Source organism: Cyprinodon tularosa, unplaced genomic scaffold (assembly GCF_016077235.1).
Source record: "Cyprinodon tularosa strain WSP-4 unplaced genomic scaffold, ASM1607723v1 ctg58, whole genome shotgun sequence".
In the NCBI taxonomy this organism is placed as follows: Eukaryota; Metazoa; Chordata; class Actinopteri; order Cyprinodontiformes; family Cyprinodontidae; genus Cyprinodon; species Cyprinodon tularosa.
The window spans coordinates 1,185,752-1,213,486 of NW_024039318.1; the positions used below are offsets into that span (position 1 = coordinate 1,185,752).

The 27,735-nt window shown below is 37.5% G+C and overlaps 1 protein-coding gene across 1 annotated transcript; it reads left to right on the forward strand.

Moving 5' to 3' along the window:
* Positions 1–1,202: 1,202 nt before the first annotated feature.
* Positions 1,203–27,735, forward strand: ttc9b (tetratricopeptide repeat domain 9B). The gene is made up of 3 exons (XM_038306385.1): positions 1,203–1,933; positions 25,502–25,684; positions 27,396–27,735. Exons 1-3 carry the CDS (start codon positions 1,474–1,476, stop codon positions 27,482–27,484), a joined length of 732 nt encoding a protein of 243 aa, XP_038162313.1. The 5' UTR covers positions 1,203–1,473; the 3' UTR covers positions 27,485–27,735.

The following is a 27,735-nucleotide window of genomic DNA, read 5'->3' on the forward strand; positions in this document are numbered from 1 at the left end:
TACGGTGTTGAATCTGCTGGCTCTGTAAGGCTTACCGGGTGGAACAAAGTCATCAATAGCTGTCTCATCCATCGCAGGTGTACTGTCAGTCCTTTGCCGTTTTCTCTTTTCCTGTCTCTCATAGCGTGCAGTCTGTGTGGCCTTTATCTCAGTGTGGCCCAAGTGTAGTGATGGTGCCCAATCCGGATGCGAGGTGTACATTTCATTTGCTGGTTTTCCTGGTGACACAATTAAAAATTATTATCCACAGCAGCAGTGTTGAAAACAAATAGAACCATAATGTTATCAATGATCCTCAATATACACATTATTATATTGTATTATATGATTACATTACATTACAAGACGGCTGGTAAGCGCTAGGATCAGCAAAATTTGTAAGTGGTGCTATGACAGCTGTCAACCTCAGGGTTTTTTTTTAACATGGAGAGGGATGTCCCTGTCCTTGTAGGAACTAGCAGTGTGTTCTACCAAAGAGGATAAAATGCTATATCAAATGCTACATCAACCAACGAGGATGAAATGCTATATCAAATGCTACATCAACCAACGAGGATGAAATGCTATATCAAATGCTATATCAACCAACGAGGATGAAAATGCTATATCAACAGTCTCTGGGCGCGCGTTCATGCATGTATGTGGTGCCACGGATGAAGGAAGGAAATACTGTAGGCTATAAAATAAAACCGTGCATCTTTAACTTACCAGAATGAAAATGCAGGGAACACACTCTCATTGACATCGGGATACTGTGGAAAGTTCTTTTCTGTCGTCTTACAGCCGCGATCCAAGCTAGCCGACGACTCTTTGTTATCTGTGAAACTTGGTCTCCGTGTTTGCGCCTCCAGGCAGGAAAGCGTGGAAAGTTATCCCATTTTGTAGGTTTTTCCCTCGGCGATCATGTGATGCGCTGTTACAGCCCACAATACTGCAACGGTTTACCATGGTTGAAATCAAGTTACGGTGAAATTAAACGAAATAAAACACGGCTGAGAGGGAGAACAGTACGCGTTAGTCACAGGCAATAATCTAAGGAAGCCGTAAAGTGCGCCGTCAACATGGCGACCACGCAAAGTGGTGACGTCACGACGACCAAGCCCTATACCATGTGTTTGCTCACTTTACGTAAAATATTCCGCAGCAACGTCTCACGACTTATTTTTCTCCCATGAAGCCGAGCGGTAGGGGCTTCTCGTGTGCGCGCGCGTGCTGTCCGTGGTGCTGAAGCTGCGCGTGCCAACCACAGGAGCATCCTTCCGCGAGATCAGAAGGAGGAATTCAGTTTTCGACGGTTGTACCGTTTAGGGATGTTTCCTCATGCTTCCTCTGGATGTTTTTGAAAGCTTTAATTATTTGAACAACAAGTAAAATTCCACAGACGTGTCTGGAGACCTTTTATTTCCTTTGGTTTTATCGACGCTTCCTTACAGTTTGGTACCGCCGCCTGCCTCCGCCGATACCGCATCCTTTATGCACAGCACGCTGCTCCGGTCCTCCCAGACGAAACACACAGAGCACAATGGTCCGCTCCAGCTGCCTTCACTGAGGGACATGGAAGCTAAACAACACCCGATAAAAAGCCTAAAGAGCTTCCCGGAGACTGGCGGCCGCAGCCTCTCAGCGGCTGCCGGTGGAGGGGGAGGAGTAGACGGAGGGTTTCGAGCCGGCTCTGCCGAAATGGAGATGGAGCTCAAGATCCAGAAAGCTATCGACTTCAAGACAGAGGGTCATCGATGCTATAAGGAGAAGAAATTCCGGGAGGCGATAGGCAAGTACCACCGCGCTCTGCTCCAGCTCAAAGGCGTTCATGTTGTTGACGGCACGACGAGCTCCGAGGTCAGCCTGCTGAGTCAAGCTGCGGCCAAGCTGACCGAGGAGCAGCGGAGAGCCGTGGAGAGCACCGAGATCGAGTGCTACGACAGCCTGACAGGTGAGCGAAGGGTCCTGCTGACACTACTGTTCACAGAGAGCTGGCTTATTTCTGCACAGATGGAGGAAAAACAACCTATTGTTTATTTCCAGGAATGAACAAAGTGTACCGATTTTAAGGAAGATAGCAGCTTCAGCAACCTGTGCGCCAATTTCCCAAATAAATCCGTTTTTTACCAATTAATCATCAGTGAAATGTATCCTGTAAACCCGTCACACCTTATGATAGTCAATATTTTTAAGCAACAAGTTATATCTGCTTTTGACAACTTTAGCACACACTGTCCTATAAGATCCAGGATGCTGAGAGTCAAACAGATTTAATAAATGTCCTTTTCACGTTGTGAGAAAATATTTTGTTTCTAACGTGCAGTTACAACCAGATAATTAAGTGGATTATATGATAAGATAACATCCTTTTAGATACTGAATTAAGTAAAAATACTTCCTTTTTCAGGATGGTCAGGATTATTGAAAATATAAAATTATTTATACAGAATTACAAGAAATAGAGTTTATAGTAAGGATTTTTGAAACTTTTTGACATTTTCCATAGTAAGTGGTTGAATTGCTTGTTAAACTCGGCAAGTTTGCAAATATTCTTCCATGAGATATTATGGAAGAATAAATGCAAACAATAGTTTAGAGGGATTCTGCAGTGCCCATTAATTTCCTTTTGCCTTTCAGTCTGTTTTTAACTCGTTTTGGTGATATGCATGGGTTCCTGTTTACTTAGTACAGGCGTCTGCAACCTTTAAAACCCAAATAGGCATTTTTTACTTCTGTCCATTAAATAAAACTCAGTTAGAGCTGCAAACATGAGCTTGAAAAAAAAGATAACTTATATATAACAAATGTTTATGGAAAATTATGTAAAAAAAAAAAAAAATGGCACCTAGAAAGATCAAATAGAGATATTTCTGTAATATTTAGTAGATTTATTTCGGGGAGAAAAAAAAAAACATTACTAAAGTCCAGCTAAAGTAACTTGTTCAGAGCCACAAACATTGCATGATGTTTTCTACAAAAAGACAAAGATAACATATTTAATAAATCTCTACCACAGGAAATGTTGTCCTTTTCAAATAACCAAATTTAAATTACATTTTAGGACGTAAAACTTATTGAAAGGGAATAAACATATTTTTAATGGGCTGCAGCAATTTTGGGGAAATTATGTTTACAAGCAACATTTTATAATTAAAGTCCATTTCTTTTGACCATGTCATGATATCATCATCATCATCAGGGCTTTTCTAAAGGGGCATAGTGATCTTACTGGATGTAAATGTCTTATGTTAGAGATCAATAGAACAACTCCAGAAATTCTGCAATTGACAAAAGGGGATTATTTGAAAACAAGTATAAACAGTAAAGATTTGTCACATTTTGATAGCAGCTAACAGAATAAGTGACCACTGTCTGAATTATAAGCAAAGTTTGCAGTTGCTAAGAGCCCCCTGCTTACTTTAGGGGCCCCAAAAGAACCTGAAATCTCAGAGGAGTTTACAGTCCTCCAACTGAAGACATGCTAAGGCAAGTATGGTGATTATGATTTCTGTAGTCTTCATTTGGGGCTAAGATAAAAAAAAAAAAAAAAAAAACCTTGTCTCTGACAAGTCTTAACATTATGGAAAAAGTTTGAATAAGCAAATTAATTCATTCTTTATACACATTTAATAATACGTTTGCAGTCGAGGTTTGACAATCAGAATTTTGTAAACAGCTGATAGAGTTTATTTCTAGCATTTATGTGGGAGTTCAACTCCTCACGTTCTATTAAGGCTTTGCAATTGTACCAAATCACTATATTACATTTTTTTTTCTACCAGAAGGTACAATCTGATTTTCGTCTGCACTAACCAGAAGATGCTTGGTTCAGGGTGTCATTGTTTTCATGGCCTTAAACACGATCTTGTTCAGACCCCAACTTCATGGGACTTTACTGCTGTGTTAAATAGTGTTTACTTTTCGCACACATGCATGGATCTGTGCATTAGCTGCAACCCGCTCTTCTCTTCTGTGTGTCCCAAACCCACTTTAAGCATATAACTGCCACCTATAACAGCTGGAATGATAAAATGTGTTTCTTAGTTAGGAAATATGTGATGTTTTTGCTTCACTAACTTGAAAATGTTAAAATAATGTATCCCAAAAAGGAAAAAGCAGAAAAATAATCATATCTGATCCTTTTCTGTCTGCATTTGGCAATTCGTCTTTCTGATCTCCTGCTTGGTTATTGTTCAGATGAAGATTTGAAATATAACAATCAAATTATTGTGTTAGCTCTTAGGACTAGACTGGTGACAAGGAGAAACAGATTATTTTAAATAACAGACCCAGAACTTTTGAATGGTTCCCCTATTCTTGTTGATTTTTAGTCTCTTTTAAAAACTCACCCTTTATGTAATGGCTTTTAACTCAAGACAGGAAGATTTTCTTTAAAAGTTTGTTTGTTTGATTGATTTTATTGTATTGTTTATGACTTGTTTATGACTTTATATCATATTTTATGCTGTTATACTGCATTTTAGATGCAAAGTTTTCTAATAAAAAACTTTCCAGAGTTATATATCTTTTCAAAGTTTTTTTTTTTTTTTTGTGAGATTTTGCTTAATTTTTATCAAATATAAAACATACATGGCTGCACTGATATTTTTATTTCTACATAATTTCAATGGCTGCCATATCAAATTTCTTCCTGACCTTTTGACCTCATTTTGGGTTATTTTATGCTACATTTAGTAAATCAACACCTTTTCTACCTTGGCGATATAATTCCCCAGCACAGTATAAAGTGGACTTTCTAAGACATATATTATTATGCTATTTTAACCTTATACTTTATTTCATATTTCCTTGTGTTTTTGGTTTAACATAAAAACATTCTTCCAAAAAAAACAGCAATTATGATTGACGTTTCGCGATGCAGTTTTGACAGAAGCTATTGTTAAATGTATGAGTCCAGCAGGAGGTGGACTCATACATTTGTGTGCGTCTCGGCAGCTGTATTACAATATTGTTAGGATTGTGTTGCCTAGTTTGAGAGCGGTGATGTTGTTTGTTATATCTGTGCCAGGCTCTGTCCAGTCAGTTTGCATGAGGCATGGAAGGTCGCCTCCTCTGTGCAGCATTCAGGGTCTGTCTGGTGCCTGTAGGGAGGCCACTGTGGTGTGAAGGGAAGGAGGGAGGGAGGAAGCAGGAAGGGAGGGAAAGAAGAACAGGGAGAAAAAAAGAGCATGAGTGAAGGGAGTGGCAGGGGGGAGCTAAAGACTGAAAAACACTCATCATGTAGCATGAACCAAGAGAAAAAATACACAGAGGAGACATGTTAGCAGGACAACGGAGTGATAAGAGGCAGAGGGGTGGACTGCTAGCACTTCACCATGTCATTCATTTACCATGGCAACCATTGCTGTGATTGTTCCCATTTATTTTGTTGTCATTGCTCATGCTTTTTGTTCTCTGCTGATTCAAGTCTGGGTGTGTGAAAGCACAATAACAGACCAGAAAACCTCAACTGGACCTTTCTTTACTGTCAGAACCTGTTCATTTACAGAGCGCCATGCAAAACCCATGAGTCATCATTACCTCTTTATATTTAACTTTTTCTACCCAAGGGCGATTAGCCAGAAAACTAACAGTACATAATCAGCTAAGAGAAAGTGCTTCTACTAATCATCTTGCAAAATATGCTTCTGCAATCAGGTGCAAGATTGCTGGATAGTGATGAGTTTGAATTATGTCAAAAACCTCTCAACCTTGTTCACCCCTTGTGTGCATATGTTTGCTCTGGGAATGCTGGCTTCCTCCAGAAGTCCAAGAACATGTGTGCTTTGTTAATAGGTCTCTAATTAATGTCCTTCAGTGTGGGAATGAAACAATACTGTAGGCCTACCAAGATTAGGCATCTGTCCCTTAACCTGTGTACAGGTAAGTTCTTGTATTCATGACACCATGGGACCTGATACCACTTTAACAGGAGTTACAAATAGATGGCATCTTTGTTTGTAGAAGTAACGCAGAGGAAATTGAGGCAGACCAATTTGAAAGTAAAAAACAAACAAGAAAAACCAATCAAATGCTTTAAGAGTTGCAGTAGGAGTGACGTTAGCCCTGTGCAGCTATTTTCAAGGGGACGACAGTTAATTTTGCTTTTCTCATCAAGAGGATCTAGTGCAACACCTTTAACACTAACAGTTCAATAAAACATCTAAAACACCAACATGGCCCAGAGTTCAGAAGTTTGCAGGCAGCAGTGGAATACTGTAGCAGCTAACTTGGCATTAAACTCTGAAAAAGCAGCCTAAGGTTTCCAAGCTCAACCCATGAGGCACTCAGAGAGTACTGGGAATAATGTATAAGAAATATGTATAAGAATGTCTCAGCATCTTGATGTTGCCATGATGAGAGCATACTCTTCCTGCGGCCTTAGTGTGTGTCTGGCTTTCAAAGAAAAAAAACAAAACAGATGCACTGACTCAGCTGTCCTCCCAAGTTGAAGAATATGTTGATAATAGACTATTTTCTTTAAAATTTCTGTGGGTTCAGAAAGCTGAAGGCTGCAGCCAGCAGCAAAATCTGAATGTGTCTGTGCTTAATTCCTACCTCAGTCACGTTTGACTAGTCATTGTTTTGCTTCATTTGAACTAAGGCCTTAAACTTGGTGGATGATGCATCTGATTACTGCCAGATGAGACTGGTTATGAAAGGTTTTTAAAGCACGCAGATGTCTAAGAATGACAGTACTTCATAATATATAAATAAATACGATTTTGACCCTGTAGATTGTTTTTTTAGACCACAGCAGCACAAGAAATATGCATGATGAGCAGCAGGAAGGGAGATACCCAGGGTCTGCTGACTAGCCTTTAGAAAAGACTACTTTTTGAGCTGCTGAATTTACTTTCAAAACTAGGATACATTATCCGGTAGATTAACTGTGTTCCAGGCAGTGTCTTTAGATGTAATGTCACTGTGCAACCGACTGAATCCCATTTCATTTTGTCGATCATGTTAATGTAATTTCAACCAGATAAACTCATTACAATAAATTCAGTTGATGAATGATTTGTAAGTTAGATGTAAATGTTACTGTCAGCTTTCTTTCCTTCTAAGTAAACCTTTAATAGAAATAGATTATTTTTCTTTCAAAGTTGCCATCATAACTTTCACCTCTGCCAAAGAGGTAATGTTTTCATTAGCATTGGTTTGTATGTGTTTTACAAATTAACTAAAAAGTTATGGACGGACTTTGCTGAAATTTTCAGAGAAGGTGCTTATTGTGACTGGCAACAAATTATTACATGTAGGTGATGATCTGAATCAACATGTGGATCCAGGAATTTTTTTTGATAGATTCTGTGAATACAGGTGTTAAATTGTTAATTGGCGGAGGACTGCTCTCGTGTGCTTTTCTAGTTTTATTTTTGAATTTATTTCCAGTTCTGTCTCGACATATTTAATATACTGCAAACATTTAAAGTAAAAATCTGTGTTTGAATTTCATCTTCTTTCATTTAGTGAATAAATAACTTCATTAAAAGACAATAATAACAAAACAAAAAAAAAGTATTTTTAGAAGAAGAAATACATGTATGCAAACCTACAACTTTTTGCAGAGTCAGGGTTTAGGTTTTCTTCCCAGGTAACAGGGACATCGCCATGTCTCGGAGAGTCTATTCTTATCAGTATGAGAGGACAAAAAGACATCAGTCAGGACAACCTTGTGTTGATTTAAAGTGACCCTTGCCTAAAAGACGACAAGCATGACAAACTAAGTCAGCAAAATGCCTCCAACTCTATTACGGAGCCACTGGATCGCGCTGAGGGCCAATTTTACACATGTGTATTACTTGCTTGCTCTGCACCACAGATGGACATAGATAAAAAGTAATAGCCCACCTTGCCGTGCTGCTTTTTTCTGCATGTTTGTGGACCAGTGCAGATTTTTATGTTTTTTACTCACTACTAAACTCTGAAATGTACATTCATCTTTTAAATGAAGAGTATGTCTACTGCATTCCTGCTAGACTTTCTTTGTTTTGTGCTTCTGAGTCATCAAATGTGCAACCTCAATGACAGACTTATGCTGCTATTTACTAAAATTCCTTCTTAGTCACCATATTGAAAAAAAAAAACAGGTGAGGATGTCTGTCTATACAGCCTCCTGATAGTTTACACCATAATGTCCTTTTTCACATCTAATACAGTCACACTGAAACATTTACAGAGTGACTTGCAGATTGCAAACAGACTCAGGAACACGAGTAGCAGTTTGGTTTTGCATCAAACAGTTTTACTAGTTAAGAAAACTGTGATTGAGTCAAATGTCTCAGAAAATTCATAAAGGGTGAGAAATTAACATGTTACTGTGATCCTCTCAAAAAAAAATCATGATTTTTTTATCAACTGCTGCTCACAGATCTCTGCCTTTGTTCATCCTGACTGCCTCATTCTGTGGATGAGTCATAAGTCAAAGCTTTGGGAACGACTCAGCAGGAGGCGACGTGTAAAATTGTTTGTTTCATAACAAACCAGCAACCTTTTTGTTCCAGTCGTGCAGCCCTGTGTCTCTCCCCATGTCCCTGATCATGATCCAGTCTTTTCTAACCTGCTTGTTAAGGTGACAGATTCAACAGTTAACTATATGATTTAACTTTTTATGCAAAAACAAAACATGGAAATACTTTTATTTGATATATCTAAGCAAAGATATTTGGTGTTAAGAGACTATATTTTATATATAAATTCATTTAAAGTTGTAGAAACCTAATATTCTTGTCTTATTTTTCTTATTCTTTTCATTGTTCCAAAAAAAGGGATAAACATTTTAATTAAAACATGTTGATCAAATAAAAAGCAAGCCTGAGATAGTGTACTAAGTGATTCTTTACCTCTGTAATTACAGAAAAATTACTTCAACAAAACTCCTGCAAGAAAGCTTCATGCTCAAACATCTTTTAAGACTAGAGCTCTTTATTATAATGATTAATCATGAAAATTATATCTTTTTATTTGCATAAAGCCTTTAGAATGGGCTAAACACTCAGGGTTTTAAATGCTACATATAGACTTGAAATCAACAGCTGCAGAAAGCTACAGCTGGGAATTTAAGACATTTCTTTTTCAGGAATGTGGCTCATTTTACCGGTGAAGGAAGTACCAAGAAGGGCTGTATCAACTCATTCGTCTCAAAAACTGGTGAAGGACGCTGAGGGTGCCTTCTAACAATCTAAGTGGTGTCTTATACTAAAGACAGCAGGATTTCTACCCATGCACTCTGACACGCTGCTCGAGAACATTCAACGCCTGCTTATGAAGGAGGAATAGAAAGCTCCTCCTCATCATCTGCCAACTCAGACACAAGGGAAAGTGGTGGGCAGCCATATGTAGAGACAGAAGAGGAGACTGTAGAGGAAGCAGATGAAGAAAAGACCTTTAAAACTGAGAGGTTATGATCTGGAGAGATGGGAGTTGTCCAAGCAGCTGCGAGAAGGAGGACTTCTACAACAGAAGGAAGGGAGGTGCCATGAGAGAGTTAGCTAGGGGGATGGGATGAGGTTTGGGTGCTGTACCAACCCCCCCTTTTCATGTATTGCTGCCATTAGAGGGATGGCCAGAGGAGAGCTGTGAGAAGGTTGAGCGCCAGAGCTGCAGATGGCACTCCCTCTACTGTACTGCTACTCTGTGTTACCTCAGAGCTGGAATCAGAATCAGAATCAGAAATACTTTAATAATCCCAGAGGGAAATTACTTTTGTTACACGCTCTAGTTACAGTTTTACATGATATATACACACATCCAACTATACAATATAATAAGATAAAAAATAAGAATAAAAAGAGATAAAATATATATACACATATAGCTCTTCTGTACATATATCTGTATGTATATATATGTATATGTAAAAACTAAATCCAAATAAAGTGAAAAGTCCAATTAAAGTGAATAAATCCAAGTAAAGTGATACGTGAAGACAGAGAGATTAAGTGAGGGAGGAAGAGAATGAGGTCTGTGACAAAGTGGACAGGTCTCATAAATTAAAAACCATGTGCTTCCCTCTATGACCTCTAAGAGGAGAAAGAAGAGTTTTCCAAACTGCTTTTTGTTGACGTTCATTACTCTGAAAGGTCCAATAAAGACCGAACTGATTTATATCCCACCCTCTGACAAGCCCAGATAACTGCTGTCACAGGAGTAAAAAAAAAAAAGATTTAGCCATTTGTCTGAGAGGAAAGATAGAGGAGAGTAGGTGTGTAAAAATATGGAGGAAGAGGAGGTATGTGTGCGTGTCAATTCAATTCACCTGCCAGTCCCCAGATGGTGGTCTAATGTGGAATAACCGGAACCAGGCGCAGTGATAATTACTTTGGTTTTTAAGTTGTTCATCTTTAACCAGATTTATAACAATAATTTGTGATGTGCACAGCTCTGTAGACTTTGCTGTAGTCACATTAAATGAGCAGGAGCTGCAGGCTTTATGTTTCTGCAGAGATGAAAAAACATTAAAGGTGAAGAACCTTTGCTTCAGTTTCTCTAAAATGAGAAGCAATGAGATTGAAGAGAAAATGTACGGTAATACATTTTTTATCTCTTTGATTCAGAAAGTTTGAAAATAGAATAAAATAGAATAGAAAATCCCTTCATTGAGATTCTGGAGAGTTACTTGTAAACTTACATTTTAAGATGAATCATTTCCAGCTTAATCTGGATTTAAAACCAAAAAAACTATTTACAGTGATAGTGTTTGTCGCAGCTCATCTGTATGCTGGATTTTCAGGCTTTATTTAGATCATCTCAGCAGGTGTTAAAATGCCAGTATCCGTTTATGTGTGACGAATATCTGTTTTTAAATCTTTTTAATGTATCTGTTACATTATAAAATGTAATGCCATTATAAATGTATTTAAATAAAGTGGTCTTAATGAAAAGTTTGTTAAATACCTGCTTAAGAGTTCTATTTAAAAGGTGTTTTTAAATTAAAACACATTTTAATTTATTCATTACAACTATACAGTTAAAATAACCATATGTTGCAAATTTCAATATGGTTATACTTAGGGCTGCAACTAGCAATTATTTTGCAAATTGATGAATCTGTACATTATTTTTCGATTAATCAGTTAATTATCGAATAACCAAAGGTCCTTAAAGAAGATGTTTTAACTGAATTAAACCAGGTGAAACTAAATTGAGTCCTGGATAGAGCATATTGACAGACTAAAACGTTTTCTTTGTTTGTTTTTTTTTACAATTTTGGTATAACTACTGCTCTAAGGGTTAGGGTTAGGGTCATTAATCGATTAATCACAATTAATCCAATTAATTGTTTCAGCCCTAGTTATAGTAAACAAATCAAAATTAGTCCTGCTAAAAAGTTATTTAAAAAGTTTAAAACTAGTATCTAGGTCATTATTTTCCTGATTTCCCAGTTTCTATTCAGCATGATGCACTGCTTGGTTTATTCTGGAGACATTAAACCGAACCAGGCTTTTCATTTTGGCAAAAAAAGAGTTTGCTTGAGTATCGGTAAAACTCCCGAAAGACACAGAAGAAACTAAAAATGCCGTAATCAGCAGTATTCAAACCATCCTAAACAACTGCTCCTCGGGAAATGAATTTGAAAACTTTTCCTGTAACTATGGTGGTTTAGAATTCATATTTGACATAGGCTGACAGTTGTGTGAAATAATGCATAAATTGAAAGTGTCAGTCAAAAGCGAGTTATGTTTTTTTCCCCCAGTCTCTCATAAAAAGTCCTGACTGCAGCTTAGAGAGAACTCAGACATTCACCCTTTTCCTGACACTTGAAGTGAGGCTGAGAAAAATATCCATCCTCTATAAGCCATCGGTAATGAGAATTTGCTAAAGCTGTTTGCACACATCTTACACCCAAACTGAACCAAATGGCTGTTTGTATTTTTTTCCCAGCTGTGTTCCATGTTGATAAAAAAAAAAAAAAAACATGGTCATTGCTATCTTAGCTTCCTCTGTTCATCTTGCTCTGGCCTGAGCGTTTTAAAGCCCACTCTGCTGGGGCTTGACATTGAAAAATCGTCCTTGTTAAAGGCTTTTCTGATAAGTTTGAATGCTGTCTCTATTCTTCTTTTATATCCACTATTTTCTATTCAGTAAGGGATTTCCCCAGTTTCATTATCACTACTAAGATCTACACTAATATTAACTTATTACTCATAATTTGTAATTCATGTGCAAAAAAGTTTTCTCATCATCGGTCTGAAATGTTTAACATTAGGTGAAGTTCAAATTTATTTTTAGTTTTTGGATAGAAATTAAATTTAGAAAAAATAGCATAACTGAAGTGAAAAGCCAAGTCATGATTTTCAAGATGTCTCACATGAATAATGTACTTTTTTTTTTTTTTTCATTTAAGGATTTTTAGGTAGAAGACGTAGAGCTTAGCATTGCTCCTGATTATGATGATAGAAGAGGGCAAATTTAGGAGAATGGGAGCCGTTTTCCTGGGGCCTGGATGCTGGTGGTGGACTAGCAGATAGACTTGGAATGGAGCTGAATTGAGTAGGAGGCCGAACAGAGCAGTGATGGGTTAAAACGTAGGAACACCTGACCGTGATGAAGGTTAGAAAGAAGAGTCTTGGATGCTATTGAGTTTTTGGAGGGCAGAAGAAGACCAGATGTCATGGCAGTCTGAATATGCAGGTCAGGCTTACCAGAGTCTTGAATACTGCGTGTTTCCAAATGATAAAGTTCAAGCTGAATGAATATTTCTGAAAGACAGTTTTTCAGTACCAATGTTCTGGACCAATAGGGATGGTGAGATGAAGCCTCATGAGGCATTGAACTGTTTGAGCAAATTGCCTTCAACAAATCACACATTTTATGAGGCGTCAAGTGAACATGTCACTACCTACTGGCAGTGTGCACAACTATAGTTAGCAATATTATTTAAATTTTTTTCATTTAACTTTTAACTTAACTTCCTTTGAAATTGTTCATGATTTGTGTGCATATTAAAATGTTATTGTGTGTAAAATTTCATAGAAATGGGGGGGGGGCTTCTCCCACCTGCCAGTTGTCTTCTTTTATGCTTCACATTCTGACTATGTTTTTTGTTTGTTTTTTTAACCGTTAGAGAGTCCTGGCCAAGGTTTCGATAAGAGTCAATGTTTGCATCCATTAAATTACAAATCCTGTTTAAAAGGTGCTTCAAACAACTTAGACTAACGAGGGGACACAGGTGAATAGCATAAACAGATTAACAGGTGGATTTGGCTGAAGGAGAACCAATTAACGGGGTAAACAGGGAACAAAGGGGAGGAAGCCAAAATAACATTAGAGTGTAATAAACAAAATAACAGCTCTGAGAAATATATCAGAAACTCGGCAAACTAAGGCATATAATGAAAGACCCAATCCCTCACAGATCATAACAGCACCAGATATTGATAATAAATCACATGACCATATGTGAAGCCTAAATTACTCTTTTGTATGTTTCTAATGAGCTCTTGATGAACTGTTTACAATGAGGCATGAGAAAATGCTGTCTGTGGCCGCCATGATCAGTGCCGTCTGAAAAGTGCTGGAAGTTAGGAAAAAGCTAGGACCAGGAAGCAGTCACCTGTACAGTGGAGAGGCATACAGGTGTCCTCAACTTTGATCGGTGTTATTCATGTGTGTGTCTGTCGCATTATAATATCTTTAAGGCTGTAGGCTGTCTGGATTCAGCACAAAAGTCGGAGCTCCTTCGCTACCTTGGATAGAGTTCTATAACTGCTGACCCTACGAAAGGTAGAAGAATTGGAGCTAAGAGCAAAAGATGGAAGCTACAGTTTGAGGTATTTAGATTGTGTCAGGGAGACATTTTTATTGAGATAGTGGTTTTCTTTTAAACTGTCATCTTATTGATTCATCTAAAAGACCAGGGTTCTCTCACAGTGAAAGATGTAACAACCTGTGAAATACTCTATTTATTGAACAGCTGGACCTTTAAAGTGTAAAATTCCAGCATATACAATAGATACCTTGTTGAGAAAAGTACTTTAAAGTCCTCAGGCAGTTAGAAATCAGAAGGGCTTCCAATGAAAAAGCCAAGCCTTATGTTTACACTTCAATTCAGTTCGTTTAAATGGCACCAATTCACAAAACATGCTATTTCAAAGCACTTTAAGAGACAATTCATTCAGATCACACAGTCAGAGTTTGAAGTTTTCTATTTAAAGTAACCCGGCTGATTGCATCGAGTCATTGACTTAAAAACTAAAAATGGTGCAACAACCGGGCTGTTACTGGGAGCCATTTTAAGACTGTTTCACATCTAAAGTTAGCCGGCATCCATTAAATCTGGAGGTGATGGTTCTCTTCCTTTAAAATGAGCAATACATGTAACAGTTTGCTGGTGTATATGATTGTTGCACAGGTTTGTCATGCAGTTAGTGATGAGAAGGTTGCCCTTTCACTGGCTTCACTTGGTTACCCAATGGTGGATATAGCAACAAAATTACAATCAGACTTGTGCATAAACCTCAAAGCGAATGATTCTAGGATAATCTCGGTCTGGTTTATCTGAAAAATGCCTGTCAAGGTTTTGATTGTCAATTACTTTTACAATGAAAGGCTAAAAAACATGTAGATTTCCTTTTGAAACTGTTTGTACTGAGCTATAATATTTTATATTTATACTAGACGTGTTTGTTTCATTTTAATCAGCTTTCCCCCATTCTCAGAAAAAGCTCCAAGGCACATCGGCAAAAGGCCAACACAGCAGTTTGCCAACATGAAACAATGGTTTCTGCAGAGGAGAAATTCTCTGACCTGTATTTCCCTGCAGGTGAAATGTATAACAAAAGTTCCTGTCACACTGATTCCTTTCTGCATTTATTTTGTTCTATTCTCACTACACTTCAAAAGTAGATCGTTTTTCACATTCACCAAGAAAATCCTAGGTTCCTTCATCCATATTCCTTTTCCACTGTTGGACACCTTTCTCCTGTGTTGTAACCTGGGAGTAAAGTTAATTACTTTCAACTTACTGGATCCATGTATCAGCTTGTCCTTGGATTTACAGTTAGCGCGAGCCTGCTTATTAAATATTCCTTTGGATTCTGACAGCCGTCTCAGCATCAGCACCCCTGAAGAGGCTGCTTTGCTCCCGCTTTGCTCAATTTGGATGAGCATGAGCGAGCATTTCCCCCTCCAGCCACTTGCGTGTGCTATCTGTAAATGGATGCAGAATGTTCATACAGGACTACACAGTTAATTTTAATGAATGTTTAATCCGATTATAAAACTGCTGTGAATGCCTACAGACAGCAGCTTTGTGCTCCTAAAGGTTAGATTTGTTGTGTGTCACTAGTGGCAAAATGACTGGTAGAACTATGAGAGGCCTAAACTTAAGGATGAGTGTTTATAAGGTCATCTGATGTTTTCTATTTACACAACATTTTTCAGTTGTTTTCATCAGTGAGTGAGCCTGTTTATAACTGAGGGTTTTGATTTGCTAGTGTGCACGATGTCCATGTGTTTTAGGTTTTAGTTTTCTATGTCTTAATGTTTTCTCTAATTTTTTTTGTTGTTGTTGCTCATTTATACTCCTTTTGTCTTGTTTAGTTAATTCATCCATTTGAGTTTCAATTTCGGTGTCCTATTCTTTGCCTATTCTGGTTTGTTCCCTCATCTTAGTTTTGTCCTACTCCCTTAATTTAGTGTTTCCTTGCTTCCTAGTTATATTATTAACCCTCCTTCAGCTCTCCCTGCTTACCTTTAGCCTTAAACTGCTCCATTTTGTCTCCTATATAACACATCATCCTTTTGTGCTTTAAAAAGGTATATTTCATGAATAGGAAAATCCCTTATGCATCACCTTTTATTACATTTCTCTTTAATATATTTTTTGCTCAAATGAAAGTGTTTTTTTCTCCCTCAAACGGCCGGAACATATAACTTATGTTTTATATATCAGTTTCCTTAATGGGCATATTTCATAATATTTCTAATGTTTTCTTTATTCATGTATTATATGATATAATAATGTTCCTGTCTAGAGTTGATGAGTTGATGAATATTTTAGATAAGACACTAAACAGAAGTTATGGCTGCCCATAAAGAAGGGAGTACTACATGAACTACATAAAGCTGCAAACTCTTGCTGTGATAAGCACATGTGAAGAAAGTTTATGTAGCGATTAATGAGTATCAAACTTGTTTGCATTGAACCCCGTGATGTGTACAAATAGAAACAAACTATATTTATTCAGGTCATTTGCAGATGTTTTCCTTGCCACATGCAGATTCTAATTTTGCTCACACAGAAACAAATCTTTCTGCAGCTAATTGTTGTTGATAAAACCAATGCCTTTAAGGGGAAAAACATCTGTCCTTTTTATTAAAGTCTTCTTTCTTGTCCTCTGGACACTTTTGTTTTTAAGAACAGCATTAAAAACAGTAATAAAACATCATATTTTCCTCCTATGAAAAGGAATACCACAACCAAAACCTGCAAACATCGCAGTAGGTTGTTCAAAGACGTCACTTCAGCTTTGAGATTTCAGTCCCTCGGTTTACGTTCAATAATCTCACTCACTTGACCTCTATGACCTTTTTTGAATAAAAACATATTACTCCAATCTTCCACTGACTCGTTTCCAGTCTAAGGGACTTATTTGTTTTCCATCATCACAACTGATATTGTTGTGCAGAGTTATTTTACAAAAGCTTGACCTGCCTTCAGTTGCATTCATTTTAAAGTTCCTGTCTGCTTAAGGAAACAGCAAAATGACCATTTGGGAATAATTTATGTTCATTGACCATTATTATCTCTTGATTTTCTGGCAGATTTTCCTGTGAAGACTTTCTTATCCACCGCTTTGCTGATACTGTGAAAACCGTATCTTCACAACCCTTCTTCATAAAGTCAATAAGAGTGGATCATATTAATAACTTTAGCAAACCACTCTGTTTTTTCTTGGAAATACTCTACTTGGGTCCTTTGGGCTTAAAAACAGCAGCAGGCAGAAACTACTCTGCTGCTGATTTAAAATAAGTCTGCTGAGCTTCCACAGATGACATCACCAGTCAGATAATGGCTCCAACAACATTATAGGAGAGTCAGGGTTTTCAAATAGGGTTTATATCTTTATCCTATATTGAAACCCTCTTATCTAGAATCAGAACCTGTTTTTGCTCACTCTACAAGAGCATTAAATACGTTTCTCAATTCTTTTTTTGGGCACTTATATGAAACAGTCCTTATTGTATTACAACTGCATAAACTACCCCTTATTTTATCTCTAGACCGTAAAAACACTAATAACAAAGAAAACCCAAGTTAAAAACCTAAAACTAAAATAGGAGGCAGGGACCATTAAATCCTTTCTACTTGGTGACACTGTCTAATAGCTTCCTCCAGTGTATAAATATTTAAGTGAGCCTTAATTTAAGTAACTATTTTAGGAGCGCAGAACAATGGTGGTCAGCTGCTAACATAAGACCAAGCAGAGCTTAGAGTTTTTTGATGCAAACCAAAAGCTTTTGCAAATTAGAACAAGAAAGTGCAGTTTGGTAAAGCAGAGGAAAGAGTAAAATCCTGACTATTAGTCCAGCATCTCTTCCCTTCCTGGAACAGTATCACACATTTAAGAAGAGCTGTACAATAATGTTGAAGGCTGAGTTTAGTAGCCTTTCTTGTTTAAATACCTCATTGTGAGGCTTCCCATATGTGTCCTACAGGATAATCTAATTGCTCTATTTCTCTTTTCTCCTAGGATGAAAATCCGCTGTGGGTAAATTCTATAAATATATTTGATGTAGCAGCAGCTCTTATCCACAATCATTTTTATCAGCAGGTCAATGATTTCTACATTGATAAGGAAGAGATGTGGTGAGGTGGCGAAAACAATTGTGGGTAATTTGTGTGCTTTTGATAATGATGAGGTTGCATTTCTTGATTTTTTTGTGGGGTATTTTTCGGTTTCTTGGTGCTGTTTTATTTTGTCTTTATGCTCATTATGACACATGATTTTGTAGCTGTTGGTGCAGTTCCTAGCATTAAGGATACTTCACCATCTCCTTCTCTTTCTTGTTGTTTGCTCTTTATTGTCATATCTCATTTTTGATTTTCTTTCCAACAGAATTTGGTGTTCCTGTCACCTTGTTTTGCTCTGATTGTTATGGTTCTCCCCTTGTGGTCTTCTGTTTGAGTTCCTTTCTAAGTTTTCAGCTCTACTTTGATTTATGTTATTTTGTGTTTTCTTGTTCATTGTCCATTTTTGTGTTAAATTTATGCAGTCTTGTATTATTGAGTTGCTCGCTGTTACCTCCTTGTGTCAGACTCTTTTCCCTTATCTCCTTCTAGTTACTTCTGTCTACACCTGCTCCCCATCAGATAATTAGTCCTTCTATTGTTTCTGTGTCCCATATAAACACCACCTGTTCAGTTACCCTTTGCTGGTTTGTTATTGTTGCTTGACTCCCCATGTGTGTTCTCCCCTGATGTCTCCTGGTTTTTGGGTATTTTGTTCTTCTTCTAGAAGCTATACAGTCGTGAATTCAGTAGAATCCGTGAACGCAAAGAGGCCTTCTAGCTTTTGAGATGGTTGAAAAATATTTGCTGTGAAAATGCATGTGAATAACCTTTTAGGTATTATACAAAGGGTTTGATTTAATGCTGATTAAAAAACAATGTCCTTTTTTAAATCTAAATTACTGTATATTACATTGTTTTGATTTCTTTTCAAGCAATACCTCCCAATATAAGAATAAACTTCACAGAAAAATAGATAAAATAATTTAAAATCTAAATCTGCAAGGTTCTAAAAACATAGGGCTTAATTGTATTATTTTGACATCCAATGAACATTTTTTAATGTCCGCAAAAGTAAAGAAAGCAGCTGAAAACATCAAGTATCTATATAGAATAAATCAGGTTCATATCCTGTTTACAAACTTTATTTTCACAATAAAAGACCCAAAATCAAATATAGTGTTAAGAATTTGGATTTAATTGTGTCCTATTTCAGGGGTCAGAGACTTCTTATTAATGCTAATACTTTTTTCTCTGACCTGCTGCCAAATACAAAGGAGTTTAGTTGGTCAAGATACTTTGGTTAAAAAGAAAAGTTATTGTTGTATTTTAACTTTCCTGTCTTTGTTAGATTTACAAATTAATTATATTTGAAATATAAAAATAAGATAAATCTGTTTTTTACACTTTTTTTTACAGAGCTTATAGATTTAGTTTAATACAGTATTTCTAAATTAGAGAGAAAACTTCCATTAGTTTTTATTAGGGCTGAAACAATCTGATTAATCTTAATTAATCGATTATTGAAATAATCTTCAACTCATTTAGTATTCGATTAATCATTAACTGGAGTGTAGAGATTCTAAACCCTGTCTTCAGCTTACAGAGCGACTCACCTTGAGCAGCAATTATACCAAAATTGTAAAAAGAATTAAATATATGTAAACATTTTGCATTTAAGATGAAAATCTTTTTCCTCTGTCAATATCCTCTATTCAGAACCCCCTTAAATGGAAAAGTTTTTGTCTCGCCTGCTTTAATTTCACAAAAGGTCTTCTTTAAGGAACTTTTGGCTATCTGATTATTAATCGATTATTTAAAAAAAAAAAAAATAGACAAATCAATCGATTTGCAAAATAATCTTTAGTTGCAGTCCTAGTTTTTATACTTTATCTGGCAAAAGCAAAGGGTTCAGACAGGAAAGGAAAGTGGCTAAACCGATAAATGAAAGTGCTGCTGGTAAAGGTTTTGTGAGGGCTGGGGAGAGCTATGAATTGTGGCCCTGTCCCTCTCAATAACATCTAAAGACATTTGCAAAAACTGCTTTGGGTTGAGCTTTTCTTAGTGAAACACGAACTGTGACGTCAAGAGCACATGTGTGAGACAGTTTCACAATGATGCACGCTTCATTTAACTCCGTAACTAAATCTGTTGCAGCAGTATGGCCTTTCTAAAGGATAGAGGACATGATGAAGGAAAAAGGTTTGGAGCAGAACTTTGGTCTGAAGTGAACAGGGAGGACATGAAGGAGATGTAAGTGCCAGAGAGTGATGGCTCTCTGATACTCCCATTATCTTCCAGCAGAACTAATTACAAGGTGATGGACAGCAGACTAATCACCGGGGTCACTAGAGGCTTCAAATTAGGCTGAGCGCGGTGTCAGGCCTGCTGTTATGATGGAGAAGATGCAAGGCTGAGGGAAGGACATGGGTCTACAGGGAATACATGACGAGAAGCAGCAAAACGAAATTAGGCCGGATTGGAACATCTAGTGGAGATCAGAAAAACAGAAAACAGAAGAGATTCTATCATTGTTCTGCTTCTGCCTTTCATCTTTTGTTTGTCTTGCTTGTTTTTTTGATTTTCACTCTTTGTTCTTTTTATTTATTGTTCAAACAGTCTTTGACATTGCTTCATGCTTCAGGCAACTTGTAGGGCTTCTGAACTCCTTCAACTCTACGTGCCTCTAACTTCTCTTTTTTTTTTTTAAGAAAAGAATACAAAAGCATGGTATCCCAAGGCAATCTGAGGTCACAAGCATCTTTACTTAAAGTCTTTTAACAATTCTTACACATTGCTCCTTCTTGAATCCCTCGGAAAGCAGAAAGTAAAGCCTGGAATCCTCAGATCTCTCTATTATTCCCTGTATGAAGCAGCTGATTAAGAGAAATCAGCTGTCTGCATCACATCTGAAAGGCTCACATTACTTTAGCTCCTTGATCCTCCTTAAAATAAGTAACCTAAAGAAAGATGATGAAAAATAAGCCGCCTGTGATTCTTCTGTTGGGCTTTGTACATTTTTTTCATTACTCCTAATATCAGTATGACTAGGAAAATGTAGGTTTTTTCCAATATTTACACACCAAAAGATGTAACTCATGCACCAGCTTGAACCAGTTCTGCTGAACTATACACCCGTTTTCTGCTCTTCTCTCTAGATGTAGTTCTAAAACACATTTTTTTTTTTTTTTTCAAAACACTTCACACGTCTCTCATGCATTAAGCACAATTCTCATAAGTAAACTTTATGGAACAAAATTTAAAAGCAATATGCAACATTTTTGCAATTAGCATTTAAAGCTTGAGCAGAAAGATCCCTGTTTTCATGCAGTGGAGGCCAGGATTGAAGATAACCGCATGTTTATTGCTGTTACTGTATGTACAGTACACTTCACCCCCTTATGTGTAGCGCCATGTATTATACTGTTTAGTGTGTTCTGAGTTTGTGGGTTTAAGAAAAAATTATGTAAAAAAAACTTTTGTACTATCTACAGCAAGAGTAGAATGAAGAGAAAGAGTTGTGAGAATGAGTTGTGATTTCCATTCACCATAGTGTTTTTAAACGCTAAGCTCATCAGTGTTTTTTATAAAATTGTTTATTCATTTGATGGTTTTTGTCGGCCATCTAAAAATTAAATAACACACAGAGAGGAATTCACATTATTTTGACTGTAAAGAATTGATGGGATTCATAGATTGAGAATATGAGACACATTTTTCAGAGAATGTGTGTAAATGTACCAAAGTAATCATTATAATGTATAAGTTGAATCTCTAAGTTTCTTTAGAACTTTTGTCAAACTTTGTCTAAGACTGAGATGAAAACAAAAAAAGAAGTCAGTTGTTTATCATCTTTTTCTACGTTTAATACTTGCCACGCTTTTTCTTTAATTGCTAGGCAAGGCAAGGCAAGGCCAATTTATTTGTATAGCACAATTTAATACAAAGACAATGCAAAGTGCTTTACAAGATTAAAATATAGGAAAATAAAACAGAATCAAAGCAAGTAGGAAAAAATAATAAAATAAATAAATAAAATAAAATAAAAATAAAAAACTAACTAACTAACTTGTCACCCATTCGCTGCACCTGCTGTCACGTGTCTCCAGTTATACCAGACACAGTCATGTCTTTAGTGACAGAGACGTTTCGGCTACTGTGAATTCGCTCCGTTGTGTTTATTGGGTCCGTGCCCCTGCAGAGCGTGGTCCGATGATCCCATCATTATCGTCGTATCTTTAATGCATCCCACCACACTCTACATTTCCTCTGGCATTCCATCCATCTGCCTAATGGGCCGACTGGGTGCGGCCAGCCAGTCATCACTTCTGCACACTGTGGATTGTGTATATTTGAAGGGCCTCATACAATTGTGGTGCGTCCTCCTGCTAAAGTCATCTGCTTTGTGCAGATTTTTTTGAGTGGATATTTTTGTTCACCCATGTTGGCACAGGTGGATGTTTTCACAGTTTCATTGTGATGTTTGGATTACTTGTATGTACTGTATGCAGTGTTGGTGTGTATTGGTTGTATATTAGTGTGTCAGTATGAGTGAGACCTCTAAGTCAGCCATTAAACCATTATGGACTGTAACTGAATCCTCTGAAAGCTCAGCGCCCTGCTCCCTGCTGGAGGAAGATGATGGATGGGTGTGCAGCGAGGAAGAGTCTTGTGATTGCTAAGTGCTGGTAGAAACAAACAGAGTAGCGTGTGTATTGCAGGGTGTGCAGGACAGGTGGAGGGCGAGTGAGGTGAATCCTGCTGTAGTAGATGTGAGAGGGCTTTATGTTGACTAAAGAGGGAAAACAGCTTTGCCCTTCCTGCTCTGCCCCTGACTCTGACTTACAACATGAAGTGTCAGTTTTCTTTATGTTCCTGTTATTATCAAACCTATATGTGTGGATTCTTATGCAGGTATTCATTTTATAATTCCTGCCACAGTCCTTTTTTGGCCCACAAGGAGCCTGGCGCATGATATTTTTTAAAGGCCTCCTTTTCTTCATAGTATTTATTTGGGATTTTGATTGTTTTTCTCCCACGTTTTTCAGTTGCATCAAAGTCCAGCTCTAAGGAAAGCTGAAAAACATTTTCTTAATAATATCACACCTTTCATACAAGAAATTACCTTCATCAAAATAACAAACCTAAGTTTATTTGGAATATGGAAATTGGTTTTGATTAATAATTCTGATAAAAAAGTTTTCATAATTAAACGTTAGAGTACCCAATGACTTTTATACAATAAAACTCAGAGAAATATATGCTGGCACTACCATATTCACTCCTACACCCCTTAAGAGCATCCAGTGCAACAAATGGCCTTCAGTGTTCCCCTAATTAGCACGTAGTGTCTTGCTGAGTATATTTTAATTTTATCATAAATACAGATGTTCTGTGAAAGTCTCAGAAGTTTGTTACCATGACAACTAGACCCAATTACAGTCTTATGAAGTTAGTCCAGCAAAAAAGAACATTTGCTGTATATTTGGGTTTGGTCAACGTTAATCTGCTCCTTAAAGTGAGAGTGCTCCAATGAAAAGGCTGTTGTCAAAGATTTGTTTATAGAAGGGAGTATTTTATTTTAAAAATGGCCTAAGTTAATTTATATCCCTGAACCAGTAAAGTTCCAGGTTCTTAGTTTCTATTCTTTTTTTTTTATATACCATGCCACCAGTTTCTTCAAGCCTCTCCTGTCTGTTATCCATGCATGCTGCATCCAGTTTTATTGATGAGATCATCTGTACCCAATGTTTTGGGACAATTTTTTAAACTCAATACCATACATTACATTACATAAATTGGTCCCTATCAGCATCGACTTTGGCTTAGAAATGTATTTCAAGCCCAATCTAAGTCCTCAGGATCTGATGTAGCCTAAATGTTAATAAGGAAAGTAGTCAGGAGCCCTATGGTTACGCTGGTCAAGCCTTTAAAGAGTCAACAAGAAAGTCAATTCAAGAGCAAAATGAAACTTTTTCACTTGCACATATAACATGTTGTGCAGAGAAAAAGAAACACATTGAAATAAACATACCATCCCCACTGTGAATTATGGAGGCATTATACTGTCTGATAAATGCACAACTATCCTGGCAGAAAGCATGTTGGAGGATGCAGACTAAGGCTTGAGACTAACTTGTTCCTTGAGTTTTTCCACTTCCTCACCACCTCAGCCATATCTAGACACACATTCATCCCTATCTCCCTCCACGAAATGCTTGAATATGAGCTGTCCTTGTCATGTGGAGAAAGACGGTCGTAAAGATGTGGGTATTTCCTCACTTCTTCGCAGATTCTCTCTTCTAGCTGGTCCATCTTCATGAGTTGTTACACAATGGCGGTCATACAAACAAAACAAGCGGCTAAGGTACCAAACAGGAAACCAGCCTTAATGGGATGGTTTATCCCTATAAACAGAGACCTTAAAGGGGTATGACAGAGTTTTCTAATAATTATACTGCCACCTGTGGTCAAAACACAGAACTGCAGCACTTATCAAGCACTCAACAAGGTTCTTTTCCCCTTTAAATGGAGTTGTCATTGGTGACTTGAAGTTAGAGTAACAGTAGAGTTGCTTATCTCAAAGTATTTTAATGTGGTCAGTGTGCCTAGTCAAAGTCAGATCTAGATCCCTGCTTAGAATTTCTATTTCAAATTGTGGAATGTTTACAGAGACGTACTCTCAAGGGGGGTTCAATGGAGTCAGAGGTGCTGAACACAAAACTAGACCTAACTTTTGAAAATTAATTGAATAGAAAATGCTAAAAACCATGAATCACATTGATATGACTTTAATTATTATGTTCTTTGTGTTGATCTGAAGAGGATGGTGGGTGGAAGGCTGTAAACTGCTTTCATCACACTCCTCCTATTCACCACGTCGCCTCCAAAGGTGCTGCTCCTCTCCCCTGCTTTAACCCCGCTCTCCCACACAAACACCTCCACCTCCCTCCCTCCCCAGTCTGCCTCTCACCTCTGACTCACCATGCCTCCCAGCTAACGCTCCATGACTCATGATTTTAACAAATATGTCAAGGACAAAGTCAGAGGAAACAGGGAAGAAGTGTGGAACTGTGGTCCCACACTTAGATAGAGGGATTTCTTTTCTAATGTCTCACCAGATTAATTGGCAGAGACAATGGGAGAGTTGAAGGGAAACGGGTGGAAATAAAAGCTTGTGTGGTTGTGATCAGCAGAGGATATCGGAGCCATCAGTGGTGTTTAAAAGCTCTGATGGACTAAAAGCTGTCTTTGACTTTTCTTGTGTGCTTTTCATAATAAAGTAGTTCCAGCCTAAGCTGATGTAAGAACTGCTGAGATATCGCTAGTTTGACAGGTAGGATTGATGACTGTAGTATTTTTATTTTTCCTGATGTGTTCTGATAATCCACTCAGCCCTTTCTCTTGCTTTTTTTCTTGTGCCTGACTCTAAAACATTAGGTGTCTGCATCGTTCTGTGGCTGCCGTTTCACTCCATTCCTCTATTTTGCCTGACACATCCAGTGAAAGCAATAAATAAAAGAGACACCATGCTCTCGCCTGGGGGCTTCAATTGCTTCCCCTTTTTTTTTGTCTTTTCTGCGCTCTGTAAGACATTAGGACACACTATTTATAGTCTGCTCACCACTACTCAGAAGATAAACCATGAAAAAGTTTCACTGGGAAACTATGAAAGTGCAACCATTGAATAACATTACCGGTAACCTTTGTATGGGGATCTCGGCAAACAGTTTCTTTCCTGCCTTAATTATTTCTTGCCATCTTTTCTGTTCTCTCCTGCAGCCTGTCTTCTACAATCTGAGTTGGTAAACTACGAGAGGGTGAAGGAGTACTGTCTGAAGGTGCTTAGCCACCAGAGAGACCACTTTAAGGCCATGTACCGGGCCGGTATCGCCTTCTATCACCTGGGCGATTATGAATGTGCATTACGCTATCTGCGGGATGCTAAGAACCGCGAACCTACAGGTAAGCCTGAGTTAATGTAGATAGATATATAAGTAAGTACCTAACTGAATCATAAAGACATAATGAAGAAAAAATACAGTTTTAAACACAAATAAATCTATTAGAATAGTCAATGTTAAAGACTCTAAGTTAAACAGTTTTAAATAATATTTGGTCTTATGATGATACTGATAGTTTCTATCCTTCGCAGCAGGATTTGATTTTTCATTTTAAGTCCTTTAGCTAAACATAATATAATAAAGCTATTTGAGAGGATACATTTCTTAAGAGTGTTGAGCATAATGTTGGCTTTTTTTGTTCTGTAGGATAATGAAGATATAATCATGTTTTTTTCTATTTGAGAGGTAAAATTAAAAACAAAGAAAGGTTTTATATCAACTAAGTCCTGAGTTGTATAATTATTGTTGCCCCTAACAATCATTTAAAAGCAATGACGAAAGATTTGAAAGAGATTAAGCTGTTTGACGTGGAGTACAGAGATTTGCTGGTGAAGATTCCCAGTCATCCAGATCATAGTCAGCGTTGAGTTTGAGGTTTTATACAGTAAAAAGTACTGCATAAATCCTCGAACTCAACGCTATTCCTGACATTTTGAATTAAAAAGCTTCTTGGATGGGAACCGAAATGCCTTCAAACTTGGAAACAAAGTCCAGTGGATTGTTTTTTAATGTTCTTTTATTGGAGTACAGAGATTTGTTTGAAAGCTCCTGATATATGATGTTAAGTACGGTGGAGATTTTTTGGTGTTGTGGGCACCAAGGTCCCCTCCAAAGGTCCAGGAGCTTTGTCAATGCAAATGATGTCATTGATATTTTTTCTGTATAAATAGCTGATGGTCTTAACCTATAAACTGAAAATGGATCCTTTTAAAATTAGGACAACTCTACGTCTGATTAGCTCAACAATGAGAGAATCAACCTTTCTCCATGGCTGTCACCAAACCAAACTTATGTCTCTGTAAGAAAAGCCGGAAGATTTAAATGGACTGAGGGCTCATTAATCACATACAGCTCTATTCCTACATGCTATAGTTGTAGGATGCCTGCCATTTTCCTGGTTAAAAGTAATTTATAATACAAATATTTGGTACTAGATGATTAAGGAAATGGTTGGTGACATTTCAAAAGTTTGAAATGTGGCGTCAATCTTTACGCTTTTCCAATCTACCTAGTTTTACGTTTATATTTACAGTTTGCCTCATATATACCGGATCCCTGGAGGGAAACAAAGCAATTTGATGCTGCAGCTCATCACAGCAGAGTCAGCCTGGTTTGGGTATCCGGAGAATTAAAATTCACATTGTTTGTATATAAAACTGGTTAACATTATGGCATTTTGATGACATATCTTTGAGGGGGTAAGGCTTCCTTGCCATAACCCTGATCTTCAGCTCCCTTCTCAGATTCCCTGTCAGATTTAAGTCAAGATTCTGGCTGAACCATACTAAAACACTAAGGATTTTTACTATCACAAGAAAAGATACAAAAAAAACTTAAGTTCTCAGTGTATCAGGAGGTGTATAATCTGAGGTTTAACTGTACCTGCTTGTCTTAGTTTTCAAACTGAATTTTAACATGTTGGTTATATAGTGGAAAACGTTTTTCTATGGCAAATGAAACCTCATTAACAGCGTTGTGAGAAAAACAGCATGGCTTTATTAACTGAAGTCATGGTTCCTACGCTTATGCATAAAGTTTTCCGTTTGTTGCAGACACCAACGTGCTGAGGTACATCCAGCTGACAGAGATGAAGATGAGCAAGAGTGGACAGCGAGAACGAGAGTGCGGCAAAGAGACCTAGGGCTTACCTTTTTTTAAACTTCGGACCCCTTTTTACCTTCGACCCTTTTGGCAAGTCTTCTCTGACCCTTCCCCCCCCCTTTCTTCTGACAGCAGCACAGACAGAACAGACCCAATCACCCAGCTGGTGACACAAACGGGGCACATATCAAGCAACGTCTACTAGTTTCTCCTCTTTTCTCCCTCCAGTTTCTCCCTCAGGGGCTTTGGTTTTCTTCCCTCGACACAATCAGTTGCCTAACATGAAGAAAA

Excerpts from the sequence above, each read along its gene's own strand:
- ttc9b (XM_038306385.1), top strand. The coding sequence starts at position 1,474 with ATGCACAGCACGCTGCTCCGGTCCTCCCAGACGAAACACACAGAGCAC. Across the intron at positions 1,934-25,501 it reads GTGCTACGACAGCCTGACAG|CCTGTCTTCTACAATCTGAG; the intron begins GTGAGCGAAGGG and ends TCTCTCCTGCAG. Across the intron at positions 25,685-27,395 it reads TAAGAACCGCGAACCTACAG|ACACCAACGTGCTGAGGTAC; the intron begins GTAAGCCTGAGT and ends CGTTTGTTGCAG.